The 21697-nt window shown below is 41.9% G+C and overlaps 1 protein-coding gene across 3 annotated transcripts in view; it reads right to left on the bottom strand.

Annotated features, from left to right (window-relative positions):
• Nucleotides 1-20881, bottom strand: part of NEK5 (NIMA related kinase 5) — a 72202-nt gene extending 51321 nt beyond the window's left edge. For 2 of the 3 annotated variants that reach the window (XM_045080564.1, XM_045080563.1), the window contains exons 1-7: nt 20158-20879; nt 18311-18448; nt 11441-11537; nt 4815-4912; nt 2832-2915; nt 2676-2746; nt 1615-1701 (exon numbers count right to left, since the gene is read on the bottom strand). In XM_045080564.1, the coding sequence (XP_044936499.1) occupies nt 1615-1701; nt 2676-2746; nt 2832-2915; nt 4815-4912; nt 11441-11537; nt 18311-18427 (554 nt within the window). In that variant the 5' untranslated portion in view covers nt 18428-18448; nt 20158-20879. Of the gene's footprint in view, nt 1-1614; nt 1702-2675; nt 2747-2831; nt 2916-4814; nt 4913-11440; nt 11538-18310; nt 18449-20157 lie in introns of all 3 variants that reach the window. The other variant, XM_045080566.1, reaches the window with a different exon arrangement.
• Nucleotides 20882-21697: the final 816 nt, after the last annotated feature.

Below are 21697 nucleotides of genomic sequence, written 5' to 3'. Positions count from 1 at the left end.
TTATGGACATGCGGGACAGAATGTGCTATGGTGAGTGCTGTGAAGTGTGTAAACCTCGCGATTCACAGACCTGTACCCCTGGGGCTAATAATACATTATATGTTTATTTAAAAAAAAGAGAGAGAGACAACATAGTATCTGGCACTAAATAAATTGAAAATTGTGCTTGTAATGTATGACCAGAGGCTTGCTCTTCAGTACTTAGTGCTTTTATGTGATTGGTGTAATAAGGAGTTATCTTATAAAAAAGGCATAATTAAATCTAAAAAAAAAAAAAAACAAAGAAAATACAGTGAGAAATGAAACAATGAACACAAGGATTCTGTAAAGTGAGGAAAACAGCCCCACTGTTTAGCCACACTTCTTCTGAGTGTGGGCAGGAGCAGAGGGAGACATCCTGAAGGCTTGAGGAAATGAAGATTGATTACAGAATAGGTAGGAAACAATTTCCAACTGCTTTCTAGTGTTTTCCTAACAGTTTCTAGAAACTCACAGACCACTTCCCACGACCACTCAGAATTTTATAATCACCGGGTCTTCCCTAGGCCCACACCCTCCCCTGTCCCAGAGCGCCCTCTATACCAGCCAGTGTGGTCCATTCCAGCACTGGGTGGAAACTTCTACAAGTCTCCTATGCCCTATGTGGGGTGGGGGCTACAGTGAGCCAGGGACTGGTTTCCTGATCCACCAGGCAGCAGCTACCCAGCTGATTATTGCTAAGGTCTTCCAATTAACAAAAGCACCAAGTCAGCATATTTAAATGTTGACTCAAGTATTGAGTCAGTACAAAACAATGCAAATGATCCAGGGTGCTTCTCTGGACAGTCCCCATTTCCACGCAGGCTATACTAGCTGCATTCCTGCCCAACTGGAGGCCAAACCCCTTCTTGGTATTATTCTAGGCTATTCCAGGGGAAAAAAAAAAAAAAGCTTGTTTTTCTATTATGCAGAGAAATATTTACTACTCTTTTTAGAAATCTCTACCATCTGGGCTCTGCCCTCCACTTATCTCTTGCAAAGTCAAACAGCCAAACATCCCTTGAGTACTTTCCAAAACAAATGCAAAATTAACCCCTAGAAGGAATTCAGTCCTTCTAGGTATTGTTAAGGTATTTCCAGCTTTAAAACCCAACTAGTTTTGTGTAGGAGATAGTAGGCTCTGGTATCTCCTACACAAAACTAGTTGGGTTTTAAAGCTGGAAATATTTTAACAATTGCCTAACAGCTAGGGGAACTGAGACCTACAGAGGTCAATCGATGATGCGGTCAACATGGTGACAGGCCAAGGCTAGGGCTCCTAGCTCCTAATCCAGTACTCTCATTGCTTTCTCCCTGACCCCTCCACAACACTTTCCTGTGTAAGGCTAAACAGTGTTTGGAAGGTATGAAAAATCAAAAAGATGCATATCACAGGGACTGCAATTTATCACTTGTGTCTTCAGATGAAATGTCTTTCTTCTAAATATGTTCAAAAGCTTCAGGGGACACTGAGGTGGTTGGAGACAGTCACCGTGATCCCCATTTCACAGGTGAAGGAAATGAAATTATGAAAGTACCATGAGAAAGAATCTGCCCGCTTTATAGAGACTTTTGAACCAATCGTTGGCAACTCACGTTTTATTGTTGTAGGGTTTATTCTGACAGATCTCTGGGGATAGGTAGTATGGTGTTCCAACACAAGTTCTAGCGAGTTCCATGGAACTAGTAAGTTATGTTAGATAATAAAATAACATGGTTTGTTATTGGAGTATATGTTATTGCATATTAATAACAGAGTAGTAAAATAAATTGATTTTTAAACTTATACTTCACCAGCCCAAAATCTACACATAAACAAATATTTATGGTTAAAGGCTTCACAAAGAAATACGATTGTTACATTACAAAACTCTTAGATGTGGAAAGAGTTCCCCCTTTCCAATTATCAAAGTAATGCAGACATGACTTAAAATTTGGAAAATATGGGAGTGAATAAAGAAGAAAAAAATTACCTAGAATCTTACTATTCCAAAATAGTTATTATTAAAATGTGGATATATTTGCTTCTTGTTTTTTTTCCATGCCTATTTTTCATATAGCTGTTGTGATCACAGAGTATTTAAAATTCCAAATTCCATTTTTGTCTTAATGTAACAAAGTTTGTTTTCACATTATCAAGAAGTCTTCAAAATCATAAATGTGAGTGGCCATGTAACATTCAGGTATATGCTTGTGCCAAGCTTTATAAAATTTACCCATTTCCCAATTATTAGGCATTTAAATTAGTCCAAATATCAAACTATTCATTTAGAACAAAGAGAACATTTAAAAAACTCTTGATGTTTATTACCAACAAAATGTCTTCCAAAATAGTTGCATCAATATATTGCCCAGAGCATGTGCGAATTTGCCTGTTGCACTCAATTCTCACCAGCTTTATGCATATGCAGTCACAACTCATTTGATAAACTTATATCATACTATAAAACATTGCTACTATCTTTCTATTATACCAAGATTAATCTTGGAAATTTTAATCATAGGCAAAACATCATATGAATGAATGATTTAATGAATTTATATAAATAGCTCTCTAAAATTATCTGGAAACCAAACTTTAAATATCTTAATTCATGATACCTAAAAATACATATTTTGGCTGTTATAAATAGAAAATGATTTTTAAAAATACTTACTTGTTCAGAACTCTTGCTATACCAAAGTCCCCAAGTTTTGCAACCATTCCACTCTTGCTAAGAAAAATGTTCTATAAATGGAGAAAATGCTATGTTGTTGGAGATATTTCAAGAAAACGAAAGATCAGTTCTGTCTTGATCTCTCCAAGCTGTTACCTGAGCTTTTATGTCTCTATGTAAGATCTTCCTGTCATGAATATATTTTAGTCCTAGAGAAATCTGTACAAACCAACTCAGAATCTGTAGAGGGAACATAAAACAAAGCCAATCAGTAGTCTGGTGGCCATTGAAATGTCTTCATGAAAATATGCAAAAAGAGAGAAATAACATATTTATGTGTATGTATTTATGTGAATGAAACTATTTTAGATATATCATCTAATCACACTATTCTCTTTTTATAGAAAAAAAATGAAGGTGCACAAAGGCAATCTAAATGTGCAGGTAACGAAGGGAGCTCCACGTACAGAAAAGAGACGATGCAGAAGCAGAGGAGAGAGGGAGGCAGTTCCTGCTTTTTTTTTCTCTTAACACAGGTTTGCTGACTGCATCAGGATAGCAGATAAGCAGCATTTCCTGATAACCCTGGTGCCATCAGTGTTTCCTTTTCCATGGAAAGGGGTTGCCAAGGCAGAGAGGGAAAGAGGAAGCAGAGAATCTGTGAGGTTATTAAAATTTTCAATGAACTATCAATATATGTGTATATAATATAAAAACAAATATTTTACTTTTGAAATTTTTGGAACTTAATTTCATTTCTTAGTCATGATTTTATTTTATCTTAGCTGGCCATGAGCTTCTTTTAAAAAATGTGTTCTATGCTTATAAAGACTTCTTTAAACTTCCAAAATGTCATTGGTTCCTTGTCCGCCAGATTCCACAAAAAAAGGACAACAAAAGAAAAAAATAGCCATACTCCAGATGCTAAGATTGTAATTTTAGCACTTTTCCAACAAAGGGAAAAATTTTGTGGTGAAGACCATTTTTATTAAATGTGGCAAAATAGGGGCGCCTGGATGGCTCAGTGGGTTAAAGCCTCTGCCTTCAACTCATGTCATGATCCCAGGGTTCTGGGATCGAGCCCCACATCTGGCTCTCTGCTCAGCAGGGAGCCTGCTTCCCCCCCACCTCTGGCTGCCTCTCTGCCTACTTGTGATCTCTCCCTCTCTGTGTGTGTCAAATAAATAAATAAAAATCTTAAAAAAAAAAAAAGGCAAAGCAAACTTTAAAAAAAATGTGGCAAAATAATCCCTAGAGGGGAAGAAAGGAGGGTCTCTACAAATACTGAATTTAATGTATAATATGAAGGAGCATAGGAAGGATGGTTGATTAAATTTACAAAGTTTTAGGGATAAATGTGTACTTTCAAACTATTCCATTTTAGCTCTAGGAGGAAATGACACCGGTGTGAGGTCTTTCAATAGTAAAATAGGACACAGAAACAAACTGCCGAAAGACGGCGGCGGCAAGACGGCGGCGGCAAGACGGCGGCGGACCATTCCTGAGCGCTGCTCCCCACCCGTCACACAGGCCCCATTCGGATTCCCTTCCACACACACACATTCCTGCTGTGCCCTTCACAAGCACAGCTCCCAAGAGGGTTCCAAAGGACGCTCAGAGGGTGGAAGAAAAATGTGTTTGTGTGAAGAGAGAATGGGAATCGAGGCCATTATTCTCAGCCTTTCTCTCCTCTCTCTTCATAATCAATGAAACTAAATAGCCATTGCCATGAAGGGCCCCTATGCTCCCTAGCAAAGTGGGAGAGCTATTTTATAACAGCGTACTAAATGGTAAAAGGAAGAAGAGTGAAGCTATAAATATGTCACATTTAAAATGGCTGAGGAATAGCCACGTTCACAATTTTTTAGCCATGAAGATTGATCTCAAGGGCATCCTACTTGAGATTGCCCCAAAACAGCACTATCTTCTTCTCAAGGTTCACTCTCAAAAAGAGATTCAATTTAAGTTCAATTGCAGATCTGTTCTGTACTAAATCTATCAACAATATTGATCCACTACTGTACGTTTGAATTTCTCTGCCAGAAATCATGCTGTATATATACACGGCCTCGTACCTATGGCATTATGAATTTAATTCCCCCTAGTATGAATTAAAAGGCAAACTGGAGGCATTTTTACCTGATCTTCACTAAATAACACTCCCCGTTGTCTACGGATCCTTCTCATGAGATCCCCTCCGTCACAGTACTCCATCACAATGAACAACCTGTTGTTCTCTGTAAGAAAAGGCATCATTACCTTTCGTGCTCTCAAAAGTGGAGAATATACAGAAAATGCATTATACAACAGTTAAAAACGCTGGCTGCAGAATCATGGACTGGATTCTCGGCCCACTTCGCCACTTAACATTCTTAGCTCTTTGACTCTGGGCAAGTTATTTAAATTTCTCTGTGCCTCATTATCTCATCTGTAAGGTGGAGATAATAATATGGAAACTCCTCTAAGGATTGTTGCAAAGGTTAAACGAGTTCATCTGTGTCAGAGACTCACAACAATGCCTGCATATAATGAGAGTTCCATAAATGGTAACAACGATTATGAACACATTCCTGCCAGAGATGAGAAATCTTCTGTTATACGGCAGCCATGAATCTTAACCCAAACCCCAGGAAGCATTAATAGACCTTTGAACTTTGGGTGTAACCTTTTATTTATATGGCACTTACTCAACTATGTCGTTGAGCACAATGGACACTCTTCTAAACTAACCTCTCCCTGACCTACTTTCTGTAGTCATCACCATTCCTGCTGCCCACTCAGGGGTACCCCTGGAGCCTACTAGACTCTCCCGCATGCTCAGGTACCTCTGTTCCCATGAATTGTCACCAAGATCATGGTGTCCATCCCCAAATCTGTTCAGCCAATTACACTTGTTATTGCCATTATTGCACGAACTGATGAAAAATGAATGGAAAAAAGACAGATGTGGTTATTTCTACAAAACCTATGTTGACTACTGTGGAGAACTCAGTAAAAGAAAGTAGCTTTAAAAAACAAAGAGGGGTGTCTTCGACCTACATGTTGGGTAAGACAAGTGGAAAATAACTGACAAAGCTTTAAAAAAGACTGTGCACCCAGACTGTCTGTAAATTCTGACTCCACTCTAAGGAAAGGAAATGGGAAGCCAGAAACAAGGGGAGTAGTCTGCCCAAGAAGGAGTCTTCAGAAGTCTATTCCATGTGTTCATCATCCAAGATGAGGCCTTGGTCTTATATCAAAAGTTTGGCAAATGATTGTGCATTTATAGATGAAAATAAATATGTGTGTGCAATTTCCTGCTCAACCAGTTTTTCCCCAGAACCAGCCAACCGCCAGCAGGGCTCCTGCTGGAAAGGGCTCCTTCTCTGTTGTTCGTTTCTCCCACTCCTCTGTGGGTTCCCTGCAGACAGAGTCCCCACTTTGTTCTTTTGTCTTCCCTACACCTGGCATGGGAACTGCCACCTGGAAGGGGCTTCAGGAAGGGCGGTTAAGTGGTTTCATAAAATCATCTAAGGAACTCAACAAAAAACGGCATAAAATCAGGCTTAAAAACAAGTATTAATCCTCCTCGTGTTTTGCCTCATGTTGAGTATCCACTAAATTTCAGAATCTCTTGCCAAAGAGCTATCATTTGCTCCCTCTCTCTTTCAAGGAGCTTAAACCAGCTCCGGAGAGAGGCTGTGAGCACCTTGATAGCGTCTGCCCTCCACTGCGGCTAATTCACAAACTCAGGGCTCCTCTCACAGAACACTCCCACCTCCTTAAAGGGGACAGATCCATTCATTCATCAACGGACCGTTATTGAGGACAGGCCAAGGAATGAGGTGCTGGGAATATAAAGCACACAAGCCATCCTTCCCGCATGAGGAGGCGACCGTTTAGTTGGGGAGTCGGTCAGCACAGGTGAGAAGAGCCACCGCAGTAGTCTGTGGCTTAGAGGGCAATGAAGACAAGAGACAGTGAACGACAGACCTGGAGAGTCCAGGAAGGTTTTAAGAAGGTGTTTCCGGACATGCCCTAATGATTTAGGGGGTAAATTATCTTTAGGAATGCGTGAGTTTTAGGAGAACTGCTATTTCTCATAGCTCAGTCCTTGAGAGGGCCACTTCAGTGATGAACGAATGGCAGTGGGACTGCCGAAATCAGGAAAACTAAGGAGAAAGGGCTCCATTTTACTTCCTTGCCACCAACCTTCAACTCACTCTGCCTTACACTGGCTTTCTGTGAAAGAAGTTAAGTGGCTGCTTCAGGATTAATCACGGCAGAGCCATCTTGAAGAAACTATTTGGGTCAATGAGTATCATTTGCTTCTAAATATGCATCCTCCCCCACCCGTCTAGCCACCATTAATTTTCGTATGCGATGGGCTTAGAACTTTCTGGAAAGATCATTTATATTCTCAAATTCTCCATCTGTTTAAGCAAAGTAAGCACTGTAGGGGAAGGGGGAAGAGGTATAAGAAATAATTATTGTCCGCATGGCCTCCAGTCTCACAGATGGAAATGAAGATTATACACTAGCATTATAATACAGCATATTATGTGCCACGTGAGTACAAGTTTGGAGGTTCTCAGAGCAGACGTGAGAGAGGTTCCTTTCCATTAAGGGACAGATCTGTGTTTGGTCTTAAAGCAGGTATAATATTTGAAAATGCAGAAAAAAGGAGGAAAAGGATGCTCTAAAAAAGAAGTGCAGGACACACTATAGGGCAGCAACTTCTCGAATTATGAAGCTCACTGGTCATTAAACTTTCTAAACTACCGAGGGGCACTCATAGTAGGGACTAACATTAACCAAGCTTTCTATGGTCAAATTCCAACATGCAAAAATTAATTAATTAATATTGTAATTAATTCATTCTTAAGTGCACTTTGTAAAAATCAGGATGGCATCTTACAGACATTGGCATCTTTCAATTGGTTGCTGTGGACCCAGTGAATTAAATTAACCAATTTAATTCACTTGTAGTTTCCTTTTTATGTATGTACAAGAAGAACAGAAAGTAAATATGTCTTAAAAAGCTCTTTTAATACATAGAAAATAAAAATTGGGTTAAGGAAGAGCTCTGTTTTGTCAAGTTGGCAGTATTGTTCCTCGGAATTAGCATGTAATGGTGCATCTAGTAACCTATGGCCCCTAGATTTGATGAAGTATCACCCATATCACCATCATTCCATAAAATAAGAGCATTTTAGTGCCCCAAATCAAGGAGGGACACAGAGTCAGCATCAAGAATGAAGGTACTTCTACTCTTCTCTCTTGCCCATTGCACTGTACTCACAAGACGTCCCACAGGGCTCTGTGTCTCTCCCCCACTTACAAACCTCTGCCTATATCATGGATGCTAGGACATTTGACTCCTGGGCCAGTGGCCAAGGACTTTATTACTCTTGGCAAAAGCAGGTGTCAGAGCTTCACATTAGCACTCATCCCACGGAGGTAAAACACATGAGCCTAGACGGACGTGTGCACCTGCTGTGGGCAACGTGACAAGAGAGGAACCTGAGCTGGAGGAAGCTGCCTCTTTCCAGTGAGCAGCAAATAGGCCAGCTCTGCCTTGGAGATATCTTGCCTTTCAAGTGTCCCTCACCACAAACCCGAGATACAGCCTGGGGAGACAGCGGTCAGGACTTTGCACTCCTGGCACGTTCGGCAGAGATGTGCAGAGATGCTCAGGGCCCACAGCAGACAGCCCTTCCCAAAGGCCTCCTGGCCAGTGCTTTAACCCGCCAGGCCTGCTCTTGCCCTCATGCCATTGCAGTAGCTGGTCCTCTGGCCCAGAAAGTTCTTCAGCAGAGCTGAGCGTGGATCTTCCAGCCTTTCCTCGAATGACCACCCTGCTAGAAATTGTTTCCATACTCCTGCCCCGCCCTTTTACGTTGCCCCAGCATTTACTACCTTCTAACATACTCTACAATGTGGTTCTCGGTTAGCCTCCATTTATTGTCTGTCTCTCCCCACCCACAGCCCCAGTGCACACACGGTGTGGGCTCCCTCCCTGGGAGTGCAGGTAGGACCTGTAGATACAACGGGCTATCATTCCCGTGACGATGTCACGACATACAGCAGAGGGGATTTCGCTGATATCGCTGAAGTCAGTTGACTTTGAGTTCATAGAAAAGGAGATTTTACCTGGGGGCCTTGACCTAATTATCAGAGCCATCAAGATCTAGGTCTAGAGGTCAGAGACAGAGGAAGGGAGAGATTGCAAGTGGAAGAAGGCCTACTGAAGGGGCCATAGGGCATGGAAGGGTTGTTGGCCTCCAGAAGGCCATAACTACCTCCAGTGAACAGCTAGCAAGAAAGCAGACCCCTGGGCGCCTGGGTGGCTCAGTGGGTTAAGCCGCTGCCTTCGGCTCAGGTCATGATCTCAGGGTCCTGGGATCGAGTCCCGCATCGGGCTCTCTGCTCAGCAGGGAGCCTGCTTCCTCCTCTCTCTCTCTGCCTGCCTCTCTGCCTACTTGTGATCTCTCTCTGTCAAATAAATAAATAAAATCTTAAAAAAAAAAAAAAAGAAAGCAGACCCCTCATTCTTATGATCCTAGTAGATGAGTTCTGCCAACAATGTAAGTAAGCAGGGCAGGGAACTCTGCACCTCCATGGAGAGACCAGACCCAGCTGTGGGGCCCTGAGCAGAGTCACACCCAGACCTGTGATCTAGAGGGGTCAGGAAAGGATAAATGGGTGTTGGTTGGAGCCATTGAATTTGTGATGGTTTGTTACGGAGCAATAGAAAACAACAGTGCAGGAAGAGCTTCTGCCTCCTGTGTTCACCGATGAAACCCAGGACACACCCAGCATGTAAGAGGACTTGATAAATATTTATTGAAGGAATTTAAGTGGAATCAATTTACCTATAGGAAAATCTCACTACATGTCCTGTTTTTCATACATCGCGTCAAACTTATAAAAAGTTCATGCTTTCTACAGACAAACATTTGCTGAACTAGAGCAATGGTGCTTCTGTTCCGAGACAAGCTGTTGAGAGTAAACAAAGCCTTTATCTTGATAAGCTCCAGGTTTCAAGTCCCGAAAACCTGACAGGCAAACCCAGGGCATCCCCATAGCTCTAACTTTCCTAAACACAGGGGCACTCAACTTCAAAAACAAAAAATAAAGCTGTTCTAAGAAAGTTTAAGCTTACAATATAAACAGACTCAGTGGAGGTCATTTATGTGGTCCAAATGACCTCTAATTTTATAATAGCACCTGTGTCCATGGTCCTCAAATGTCTATTTGGCATAAAGACATAGACTACTCTGTGAAAGGGGTCCAGTCCATGTAGTCACTCAACCACTGGGGATTAAGCACCTACTAAGCGCTGGATGTGGAGGATCAAGTGGTGACAGAAGAATTCTTAACACCACTATCCGAAAGGAATTTGGACTTAGTCCTCTAAACAGAGGCATGTGCACAAGGGCAGACGTGTTATGCAAGGTCAGTAGGGGGCGCCATAATGGGAACCACAGTCTCGAAGAAGGCCTGAGCATGAGTAGACTTTAGCCAGACAGAGGGAGTCACAGCAACAACCCAAAGAATGAGGAAAAGAAAGATCGTCTTCTGGCTTTGTTAGGAATCCAAGAATAGGAAAGGAGGGCACTTTATTCAGTGGCTGCCCCTTAGAAGTTGTTCAAAAGAACTCGACTTCCTGCTCACGTCTACTGCTCCAGTCCCAGGAAGACCACACAAGAGCCCTGAGAACTCTCTTAAATACCCAGCAGTCAAAGAGGGCCATACAGAGAACTGCTCTGAACACAGTCATTTTAGTTTGTAAGGAACCAAGTGCTCTACACAGTGTGAAAGCTCAAAATAGAGTGGCTCTGCATATTTATCTCCTGATTTGTACACCCCCGAGGGCGCTTAAAGACATTGAAGACATTCCTACTCCATTAACTACTTACAGCCTGGGAATCCAAGCTCCCAGCCCAATGCCAGGGGTTGGCAGGGGGATGCCCCGTGGTGAGCTGTGGGCAGACACAGTGCATCACAGCCTAAGATGCACCCGACCTACAGGAAACGTGTTTATGGCCTGTCTCTTCCCCCTAGAAGGTAAGCTCTGCCAGGACAGAAACTTCTGCCTGTTTTGCTGACTGTAGACGGAGGCAGAAGAGATGTTGTGTTCAGGCATGTTTTTCCCCGCGAGCGTGGCTGTTTGCTGTAAGAGGATCGGGGGCTCACCTGTTGCCCCAGCACATGCAAGAACTCTCAGAGGCAGAGTACACCGTCCCTGTCACCCCATGACCCGGGCTGGCTGCATGGCTGCTTTGCCAACAGGAATGGGAGCTCAGACAGAAAATGAGAAACAGGTCACATCCTAACAGGGCTCTGAGAGTGATCGCGTGGCAGGCTCCGTGTCTTGTCCCATCCTCTCGCTCAGCATGCTCCCTGTCTTGGCTGTTCCATCACCTGGACCCCAGACTGCAGACCCCACCTGCTCACAGCCAAGGTGTAATGTGAGAAATCTATGTGGATTACTGGGAGGCCACAACTTAGGGGTTCTTACTGTAGCAAAACCAATACACCAGCATTAACTATCGAGGCAACAAGAATTAAGGAGAGGGAAAAATTAAGCAAACTTAGAAGTTTTCTACAAAAACTCACTAGCAAGGAAATAAAGTCAGTGTCTCAAATTATGATTTAAGGAAATGGGAAAATGAGTCCCTTTAAAAAAATGAATCTATGCACAGTTCTCAAAAATCTTTTCTAGATGTCTATGGGCCTACACTATATTATTAAAGCACTTGAAGAATATTAGAAAGCCAAACCTTGAAACGAACTGAAGAAGGTTACAATGTTGGGATGCTTCATTCGGGCCAGAAGAATTACTTCTTTCTTTGAAGCTTCTTTTTCTTGGTTGGGCATCTAAATTACATTAAGAGACAGAATATAAAGATACTATTATCTATATAGTATTATCTATAAAGTAATCTAAATAGTTATCAATAATTTGTTTTCAAGAAGATGCTTTCTGCTATCATCTAAAATTCTCGAAGATTTCATTGGCTTCTAATGCCACTTCTGAAACTGATCGTTCAATGGCAGGAAATGACATTCCTAGAATTAACAGCATGATCTATAGCGAATCAATGGTTTGTCGGTGATAATTGTAAACAAGAAAATAAATATTTCTGGTGTAGGTCTGCTGTATTAAAGGTTCAGTTGCTTTGGTGGCAACTTGTTAATTACTTAGGCCTCTGAAGGAAACTTATTTTAATATTTATCTCTCAGCAACAAAGAAATTCCTTATAAAAAGGCAATGTTCCAGCAGCAACCATTGCTGAAAAGAAACACATGAAATTAAAAAAAAAAAAAAAAAAGTCATATATCCCCTCAATCAGGCTGGTAAAATTCTGTAGTAAGATTACTACATTTTTCATTTTCAAATAAAAATGGTCTCTTGAGACCTCATTTTGATTTGATGCATTTTCTTATTACTCGGCAGATCATCTACTGAAAGTATTTTTCGATTGTTTCGGTGCCAGTGGCAGTGGCCACACCTCGCTCTCACCCCTTCTTCCTCGTTCTTGACACTTTGCGATTGCCTGACTGGTCATCTCCACCTGACTTCTGGCCTGGCCGCACCCCCTTTCCAGCCCCAGCAGGTCACCTGCTCCTCTCCCCCGCTCCTTCTCTAATGGTCTTTAACACCAGCCCACGCGGTATGTGTGAGTTATCGTACTTCTCATCCTCACTGAGAGTTAAGCATTTTTTAAACATTAACGTTCTCAATCCCAACTTTACTGCCTCCTACCTATGTATCCTTCTGTAAATCATTTAAATCTCAGCTTCTGTCTCTTCCACCCCAATTTAAATGTAAAAACAGCTGCTCCATGTGAGTTTCAAAACACAAGTAACTGAATTACTCCTACGAGATTGACAGACTTGGCTACTCAACCACTTTAACTACTGTTTTTCAAAAGAACATTAGACACAAAACCAAAAGGCACACGTAGGGAGGTGACTGTATTTTTATAGCTAGGTACAAATACTGGCAATAGATGTGGCAAATATTTCAGTATCTATAATATGTAAGGAGTTCTGGCAAATTAACAAGGCAAAAAGGGCAAACCTGCTAATACAAATATGGCAAAATATTTTATGGGCAACTCATAAAAAAGAAAAGAAACAAAAATGAGAAACAGAAAAAAATATCCAACCCCACTCAATAATCTAAAGATCTAAATCTCCATCTTTCTCTGCCTGCCTCTCTGCCTGGTTGTGATCTCTCTCTCTCTGTGTAAAATAAATAAATAAATTTTTTAAAAAATTAAAGAACAAAGACTGAAATAAAATTTGATGCAATGTTTCACCTATGATATAAACAAAGACAAGTATGTTAATACCTAGGATTATCCAAAAAGCAGCAAACAGGCACACCTATACTTCTGGTATAGGTGTATAAATGTGGGGCGGAAGCAATTTTACAACATGAACTAAGAAACTTTAAATTGCTCCTGTTTTTGGCTTATTATCTCTTCTAGAAATTTATCGAAAGAAAATAATCAGAAATGTGACAAGTGTTTTCATATAAAACCTTCATTACCATGCTTTGTCATTAGTTTTTTAATTACTGTCATGAACAAGATGAAAGTGAAACTCCCCCTTGTCCTCCCCACCCATTCCATTAATTCCCATTCCTTAGGAGTAATTGCTGCTAATTGCTAAATATTTTTACTTAATGCACACAGAGGTAAACATGTGTACATAGTTTGTTTAATCAGAATAACTTAGGGGCGCCTGGATGGCTCAGTTAGTTAAGTGTCCAACTCTTGGTTTTGGCTCAGGTCATGATCTCATGGTTGTGGGATCGAGTCTGTGTCAGGCTCTGCGCTTAACAGGAAGGCTGCTTCAGATTCTCTCTCCCTCTTGCTCACTCTCCCTGTCTCTCTCTCAAATAAGTAAATAAATAAAATCTTTCAAAAAGTGACTTATATTCTTATTACATGGTATTTAATCATCCCTAAAAAATTAAACATAAATGTCTGAAAATAAAAAAATAGTTAAATCATGGTGTTTCTTTTTATGTATTTATTTATTTACTTGACAGAGATCACAAATAGGCAGAGAAGCAGGTAGAGTGGGGAGGGGGGGAGCAGGATCCCTGCTGAGCAGAGCAGAGAGCCTGTTGCAGGGCTCCATCCCAGGACCCTGGGGTCATGACCTGAACCAAAGGCAGAGGCTTAACCCACTGAGCCACCCAGGCGGCCCTGGTGTTTCTTAACCTGATGTCATATTATGCAGTCATCAAAAATCAAGGGAGGCAAAGTGTTATAGCAGAAAGAGCCAATAGAAGAGTGAGAGAGATCTGTTGGCTGTTGGGCATCATTGAGCAAATCACTTAACATCCTTGAGCCTCAGCTCTTTTATCTATACAATGAGCCACAAGATAGATCTTCAGGGCTGTTGCAAGAATTAAGTGAATTGATATATGTAAATCACGTAGGATGGCAGAGGTAAAATAGGCACTCAGTGCTTATCACCCAGTGGTAAGCATTATCTTTATTATTGGGAACATGTAATATTATTATATGAGACTATTTTTCTAAGTTTATTTACTTACTTTTTTTTAGTAATCTCTACACCCAATGTGGGGCTTGCACTCACAACCCCAAGATCAAGAGTCACATGCACTTCCAACTGAGCCAGCCAGGGGCCCCAAAGAACATTTTACTATATAAAAACACTGAATGACTTGAGAAAATATTCATGACATACTGCTAAGTACAAAAAGATGCTATAGAAGAGTATATCTATCATGGCACCTATCATGCCAGTATCTTATAAAGTATTTATACATTAAAAATAGCCTGGAGGGGCGACTGGGTGGCTCAGTCGTTAAGTGTCTGCCTTCAGCTTAGGTCATGATCCCAGGATCTTGGGATCGAGCCCCATGTCGGTCTCCCTGCTCAGTGGGAAGCCTGCGTCTCCCTCTCCCACTGCCCTGCCTTGTATTCCCTCTCTCACTGTCTCTGTCAAATAAAGAAATAAAATCTTAAAGAAAAAAAAAATAGCCTGGAGAAAAATGTACCATAATGTTTAAAGAGGGAGGTTACAAGTGATTGTATTTTCCTTTAAATGGCCTTATTTTGCCCTTCAGTTCTTTTAAAAAATTTGTGTAATGAACACTTTCATTTTTAATCAAGAAAGTATACAACACATTTTGGAGGCAAGAATCAAAAGAATAGGGGCGGCTGGCTGGCTCCATTGCTAGAGCACACAACTCTTGATCTCAGGGTTGGGAGTTCAAGGCCCACACTAGGGGAAGAGCTTACTTAAAAAAAAAAAAAAAAAAAAAAGAATCAAAAGAATATACTTGATAACAGTAGGATGATGAGAGAGAAAATAGTAGCTTGGTACTATTATAGTAGCTTGGTACCTGTAAGAAATAAGCCATAAGCCATTCAGGTTCTTGTATTTAGAGTTTACAGCATGGAGAGACACTGGTGATGTGAGGAAATGTAGATTTCTCTAGATAAGAAGTAATGAAAAACTACATTAGGGTAGAAAGGAAGAAAGAAGCAATACCTATTAATACTGGGACACCGGCCTTGCCAGGCAAATTTAATAATATAAAGAGATATGGGAAAGCAAGAAGAACAAGGCCTAATATGACATTCTCCTTAGTGATGGCCCGGAGGCCAGGGCAGTTCATGAGAAAATGGATGAAAAAAATCAGTGCTATATTAGAAAAATATGGTTGACTTTTTATTATGTATACTAAGCATGGGAGAGATACTATCAAGTGAATTAATATATATCCTTATAGAAAATTCACCTCCCCAATACTTTCTTCTTTCCTTAGAATTAAAATGGTGTTGTAATTCCTAAGTATGTACCATCTTAACAACAGAGCTAGAAGGCCTGAAAGTGTCTAGCCACTGAATTATTTATAATTATAAAAATGTATTGACTACCTACAGGGGCAAAGCATTATTAGGCGCTGTGTGGAAGGCCAAGACAAATAAGGTAGGCATTCTGCACGCACAGCACACACGGTTTAGTAAGGGGAGAAGGCACAGACACACACACACAAAACAAAGCCCATCAGAGAAGAGGACAATCAGTACCATAGCAGCAGGACAGGTAAAAAGCTATGCATTTACACAGAGAGAGATTACTTCAAGTGGGAAGGTCCTGGAAGGTCTCCTGGAGCTCGGCCCCAAGCAAGTAGGGTCTTAATGCTTGGAAACGCGCAGGCAAAGACCTTCTTGAAAAAAGAGCCCCATGGGCGAGCACAGAGACAGCTGGGTATGTGGAGGGGAAGCTGGAAATGGAATTTGGGAAAACAAACCAGAGAGAGTGTGAAAACTAATCCAAAGAGCAAAACAATATAAAAGTACAAGGCAAAAATTACTCACAATCCCACATTCCACCTACATAACAACAATCGAGTACATCTTCCTTTTATGTATGTGACTACATGCATGGGTATCTATATTCTTGGAGAAAGAGAATACATATTTTTACCAAGAGTACTTCATTCTACATACACTGTTTTCTCAATTAGCAGAAGCTGTGACATTTCTCACGTCAACACTTCACCTGCAACATGATTTCTAAGAGCTGCTTCCTTTTTTATAAATGAAGTAACCAATCCCCTACTGTTCGACACTTAAGTTGCTTTCTGACTGTACATCTCCAGGTATTTCCTTGGAGTACACTCCCAAAAGTAGATCCTGGGATGTGTACTTTTTTCTCTATCTTTTTCAAAACAAAGATAGCTTTTTCTGCTTACACAAATAATACAGTTCAGGGGCGTCTGAGTGGCTCAGTCGGTTAAGCATCTGCCTTTAGCTCAGGTCATGATCTCAGGGTCCTGGGATCAAGCCCCACGTTGGGCTCCCTGCTCAGTGGGGAGTGTGCTTCTCTATCCCTCTGTGATCTCTCTCGTTTTCATTCTCCCTCAAATAAATAAATAAAAATGAAAAAAAATACAAAAAGAGGATTAATAATTAAAAAAAAGAATATATGCTTCATATTAAAAATTTTGAAAATGCAGAGGAGTACTAGAGATGAAATCCTATCACTCAGCAATAATCACAGTTAGTGTGCATGTGTGTGTGCATGTATGTGTGTGGGTACTATTAACATCACACACACACATACATATATAACTTTTGGTGACCTGATTTTTTTTCATCCTTACAACTGTGGACCTATAATGCAAATAGGGCATGGATCCTTCTTTTTTTTTTTGGCATGGATCCTTCTAAGGTTTTAAGGTTTTAATACATACTAATGAATTCCCTTCAGAGTGATACCAATCTACCTTCCCATCATCAGAGGAAGAGTCCCCACTTCCCCACTTTTATATTCTTTCTTATCTTTCCCAAATGTATAAGCAAAAAGTTGTATGTATTGATATATATTTCTTACTTTACTCATGAGTTTGAAGTTTTTGTATGATGACGTCTTTGGTTATGGGTTTTTCCTTTTTATTCATTTATAAAAGGCTAGCACTTTTTTGTTAATACTTGCAAATATTTTGGCATTCTGTCAACTTCCTTTCAATTTATTCGTGGTGTTTTTTTGTCATTCAGAAGTTTTATGTTTTCATGTACTCAAAAGTGACAATGCATCCAGTCATCTTTCCTGATGACTTCTGTCCTAGTGAAGGTCTGGGGACACGGATGGAGCATTATCAAAAATTTTCTACATGGAAGCCGGAGCCTTGGCAAAGATACTGAAGCAGCCCAGGGCATTGACCAAACAAATAAAACAAACTCAGAGAAGAGAAGGAGCCAACAGTATGTGGCAAGTAATCGGACATGGAGGGAGACAAGACTCATAGGTGATCCCATGGTTTTGAGCCTGGATCTCACAAGGACACTAATGCCATGAACACAGTGCAACACAGAGCAGATAAAATGCAGAACCGGGGGCTGGGAGGGACCAGGGCTGGAGAGAGTTTTAAGAGTGGTCTGCTTACGGGGAAAGACAAGAGTGAGGTGACTGCCCAGAGAAAGAGAAGAGAGTTGGCAAAGAACAGATGCTGGGGGACATCTACGGAGTGAGAGGGCAGACAGACCTGAGAGAGAGCAGCCAGATAAACAAAAGGCAAGCAAACAGAACAATGTTGAGGAAAGAAGCTCTGAGAGTGCATTAGAATAATAGGACACTAGTAGTAGGATGCCACAGGGCCACGAGAAAGGACCTATACTGGTGAATAAAGCATTCTCTCCAAAGCTAACCATCTATACCTGAGCTTTAGTGTAAGTTTGGGAAGGTCTTTTGTTTTCCTTTGCAACATTAAAAAACTGTGGTAAAATATATAGAACATAAAATAAATACCATTTTAACCATTTTTAACTGTACAGTTCAGGGGCATTAAGTACACTCACGCTGTGCAACTTGTCAAGTAGATTTTACACACATTTTGGGTTTTTTTTTTTTAACTAAAGGGATTTTTTCAAAGATTTTATTTTTAAATAATCTCTACACTCATTGTGTTCCAGTTTCACAGATGCTTAACCGACTGAGCCACCCAGGTGCCCCTGGTCAACTGAGGCTTAATGTTCATACTATAAACTCAAAGGAGCCAAAAAAAAAAAAATGACTTTCTTTTTCATACTAAATTAAAAGCCAACTGAATATATTACTGAAAATGAACAGGAATGTGAACTTCTTCACTTTACCTTCGCAAAATCGACCTCTTTAATAACACAGTACTTGCCATCTGATTTCCCGTTAGCCAAGAATGCTTTCCCGAAGGCACCTTCCCCAATGACCTTAATCACATCATAATTATCCATGGTGTCAACGCACGGTGGTTCCTGAAATCAGAGCACTGAAATTTTATTGCACATCTTTCATAAACGTGAACAAAGTCACACACAACCGACCACTGCAGTGTAAAGGAACTTCTTTTGGTAAAACTTTCCTACCAACCTCACCAAGACAAAGTCAAATAACTTTCCTTGGGATGGCAGGCAACAATGAAGGGGAAACATTTTTTCTTGGTGTAATCTGAGCTCCGACTCCGTTTTGATAACTGTAGTGTTGTGATCCTGGGGAAGTCACTTCATCCCTCAAAACCTCACTCTCCTAATTACTAAAATGGAAATAACAATACCTGGTTTTGCAAGATTGTTCTGAGAATCTAAGATACAACACCCGGGGGTCTTGGCTCCCCTGTAAAGGGGGAATGTCCTTAATACTCGTGCGGTTTTACAGTTCGGCCCTTCTCAACGGGGACTTGCTGCCCCCTAGGGGACATTTTGGGGATTTGCGGAGGTTTTTCTGTTCCTTGCAGAGAAGCGAAAAGCACTATGGCATTTAGAAGTGGTTGGGGACTGGAATACTAATATCCTGAGATGCGAGGCACGGTCCTGAAAATAAAGAAGTATCCCGCGGGCCTACAACCCTAGCAAGTCCCCACACACTTTCATGTGCATGGAAAAATCTATTTATAACGATCTGCAGCTAGCACCAAACTGCATTTTACATGTAAATACAGAATATTTTTTTTTGCAGTTTTACTGAACACTATATTTTCGAGGAAAACAAACGCATGTAAATCAAGGCTTGGTTGTACTTTGTTGTGTTTGGAATATTACCAAGAATTGTGCACCGGTTTGGAAAATCACGCCCCCGCTGGCTGAGCTGCTCAAGGTAGCCTTAGCCGAGTGGAGACCTAACAGTGGGCGGCCGTCAAGGTGAGGTGCCTCCTAGCCCAGGCGCGGGCCCTTGGCTACTTCCCTACTTCTTCGACTGTGGTCGTACCAAGCATTTGCAGACTGAAATGCAAACTTTATTATAAACCGTTTCCTTGTATTTCCTCTTTACACCACAATTAGGACATCATGCCCACTTTTTTTGTTGTTGTTAGAGAGAGAGAGAGATACAGAGCCACAAGCACAGGCAGACAGAGTGGCAGGCTAGAGGCAAAGGGAGAAGCAGACTCCCTGCCGAGCAAGGAGCCCGATGTGGGACTCGATTCCAGGACGCTGGGATCATGATCTGAGCCGAAGGCAGCCGCTTAACCAACTGAGCCACCCAGGCGTCCCATCATGCCCACTTTTAAAACTTGCGTGAGCAGGCCGGTCAGGTTTTCGATCATTTGTGTCATGGTAGGAAAGGGGACAACTAGGTGGCATGGGTCTGGGAACCAGCTCCGCTGCCAGGGGAGGTCGGAGACACCCGAGGACCTGGTTTTAAGGGAGGCGGCTGCGGAATTGGAACACGAGGACTCCAGCCCAGGAGCTCCGGCGGCACCAGGGGGTGGAAGCCCCCAGCTCTCGGGACAAGCCTTCTACCTTAGGAGCACTCGGCGAGGCGGCCGCCGGCTGGGCTGCAGAGCTGGCTCCCGCGCCAGAGCTCGGTGTGTAGCGCGTTGCCACGGAGACCAACGCGGCCCGGGACTTCGGGAAGTTCCCGTCCAGCCCCTGTCTACCCTTCGGGGGCTCGGTCCCTATTCCCGCGGCTCCCGGAGCCCAGGGGGCAGCTCGGGGGCAGGATCCCGGGCGACCGGCCCGCAGCATACCTGTTGAGCCGGCTCCGCCGGGCGGGAAACTTCCTTGCGGGGGAATCTGGGTTCCCCCGCGCGCTGCGGTTCGGGGCTGCAGGGGTGGAGCCGCGCGGCGGAAGAGGGGCGGGGCGCTGGCGGAGAGAGGACTGGTCCGCACCGTCCTCCCCGAAGCGCGGTCCGAGGCCAGGGAGTTTGGAAACCCGGCCGCGTCACCTTCTGCTGTCTTGGGTCGGGACTCCGGTGCCTCTCACTCCACCAGCACAGCGCTCCTGTTTGTCGCCACACGGCGTACCAGACGCTTTGCAGAAATTACCTCTGTTCTTTGCAACAACCCAGCAAAGCAGCGGTCATCCAGTTTTCTAAATGAACTAAATTGAGACAGGGAGAGTTTTTCGTGCAAGGCTCAAATACTATCAAGAGACGGACAGACACTGGTCTCCACTTGGCGGCCTTACCAAACTGGCCGCAACCCAGTGGTCTGCAAACAGGCACCACCCACCGCCGATCCCCGCCCCCGCCTTCCCATTCCCCATTTGCGAAGGCACATCAAGCTGCTGTCTAAAACGTTCCATTACATATCTAAATAGTTGAAAAGGATGTAATTTCCAGCAATTATAAATACTGACACGAGTAAAACATATCCAAAGTAATCTAAAAACCACGGTAATTTGAAACCAACCATCATTCTCTTTTTAAGTAAGCTCTTCTTTTGAGAATCACAAAGTTTACATCATTCCTTTCTCTCCTTGAACTATCCCTATAGCTAATGTCTTTCTGCTTCAAAGTTTTATTGATCACTATCATATAAGTGGAAATTAATTTACATTTCCTGATCATAGGCTTTCTTTCATTCTTGATTGAATTATTAACAGTACCAGTAGGTACGGAATTGGTAAAAAAAAAAAAAAAAAAGAAATGAATCACATTGATAAATAATCATTAAACATAAAAAGTAAAATTGTATTGGAAATTTATCACTTAAAGATGTCAATGGGCTTTTTTCCCCCTCCCAATTAGTATCCACTAGATGAATGCTCACTTTTTGCTGGAATAGACAAGGTTCAAAAATTATTCTCTTGCTTTTCTTTCTTTCTCCTTCTTTCTTTTCTTTCTTTCATCCTTTCTTTCAAGCCATTAAGTACTGGGAAAACTCATTCAGTTAAATAAATAGAAATTGGAATTTTTGTTAAAAGTGTCCCTTGGGGAACGCCTGGGTGGCTAGGTGGGTTAAACCTCTGCCTTTGGCTCAGGTCGTGGTCTCAGGGTCCTGAGATTGAGCCCCACATCAGGCTCTCTGCTTAGCAGAGAGCCTGCTTCCCCTCTCTCTCTCTGCCTGCCTCTCTGCCTCCTTGTGATCTCTCTCTGTCAAAAAAATAAATAAAATCTTTTTTAAAAAAAAGTGTCCCTCAATTCTTGCCTGGTTTTAAGTCAAGAATCATAATAATCTATCACTAAAACTGGCTCCTAATCATCCATTAAATATCCTGAAATGTTATTAAAAGCAAAATTCTGCAAGCCAACTGACTTGTGAAATGATGTCATCCAATCAAGACTC

Source organism: Mustela putorius, unplaced genomic scaffold (assembly GCF_011764305.1).
Source record: "Mustela putorius furo isolate JIRA1106 unplaced genomic scaffold, ASM1176430v1.1 tig00000461_pilon_pilon_pilon, whole genome shotgun sequence".
NCBI classification, from domain to species: Eukaryota; Metazoa; Chordata; class Mammalia; order Carnivora; family Mustelidae; genus Mustela; species Mustela putorius.
The sequence above is the reverse complement of the archived record's forward strand: the minus strand, read 5'-3'. Positions and strand labels throughout refer to the sequence as shown.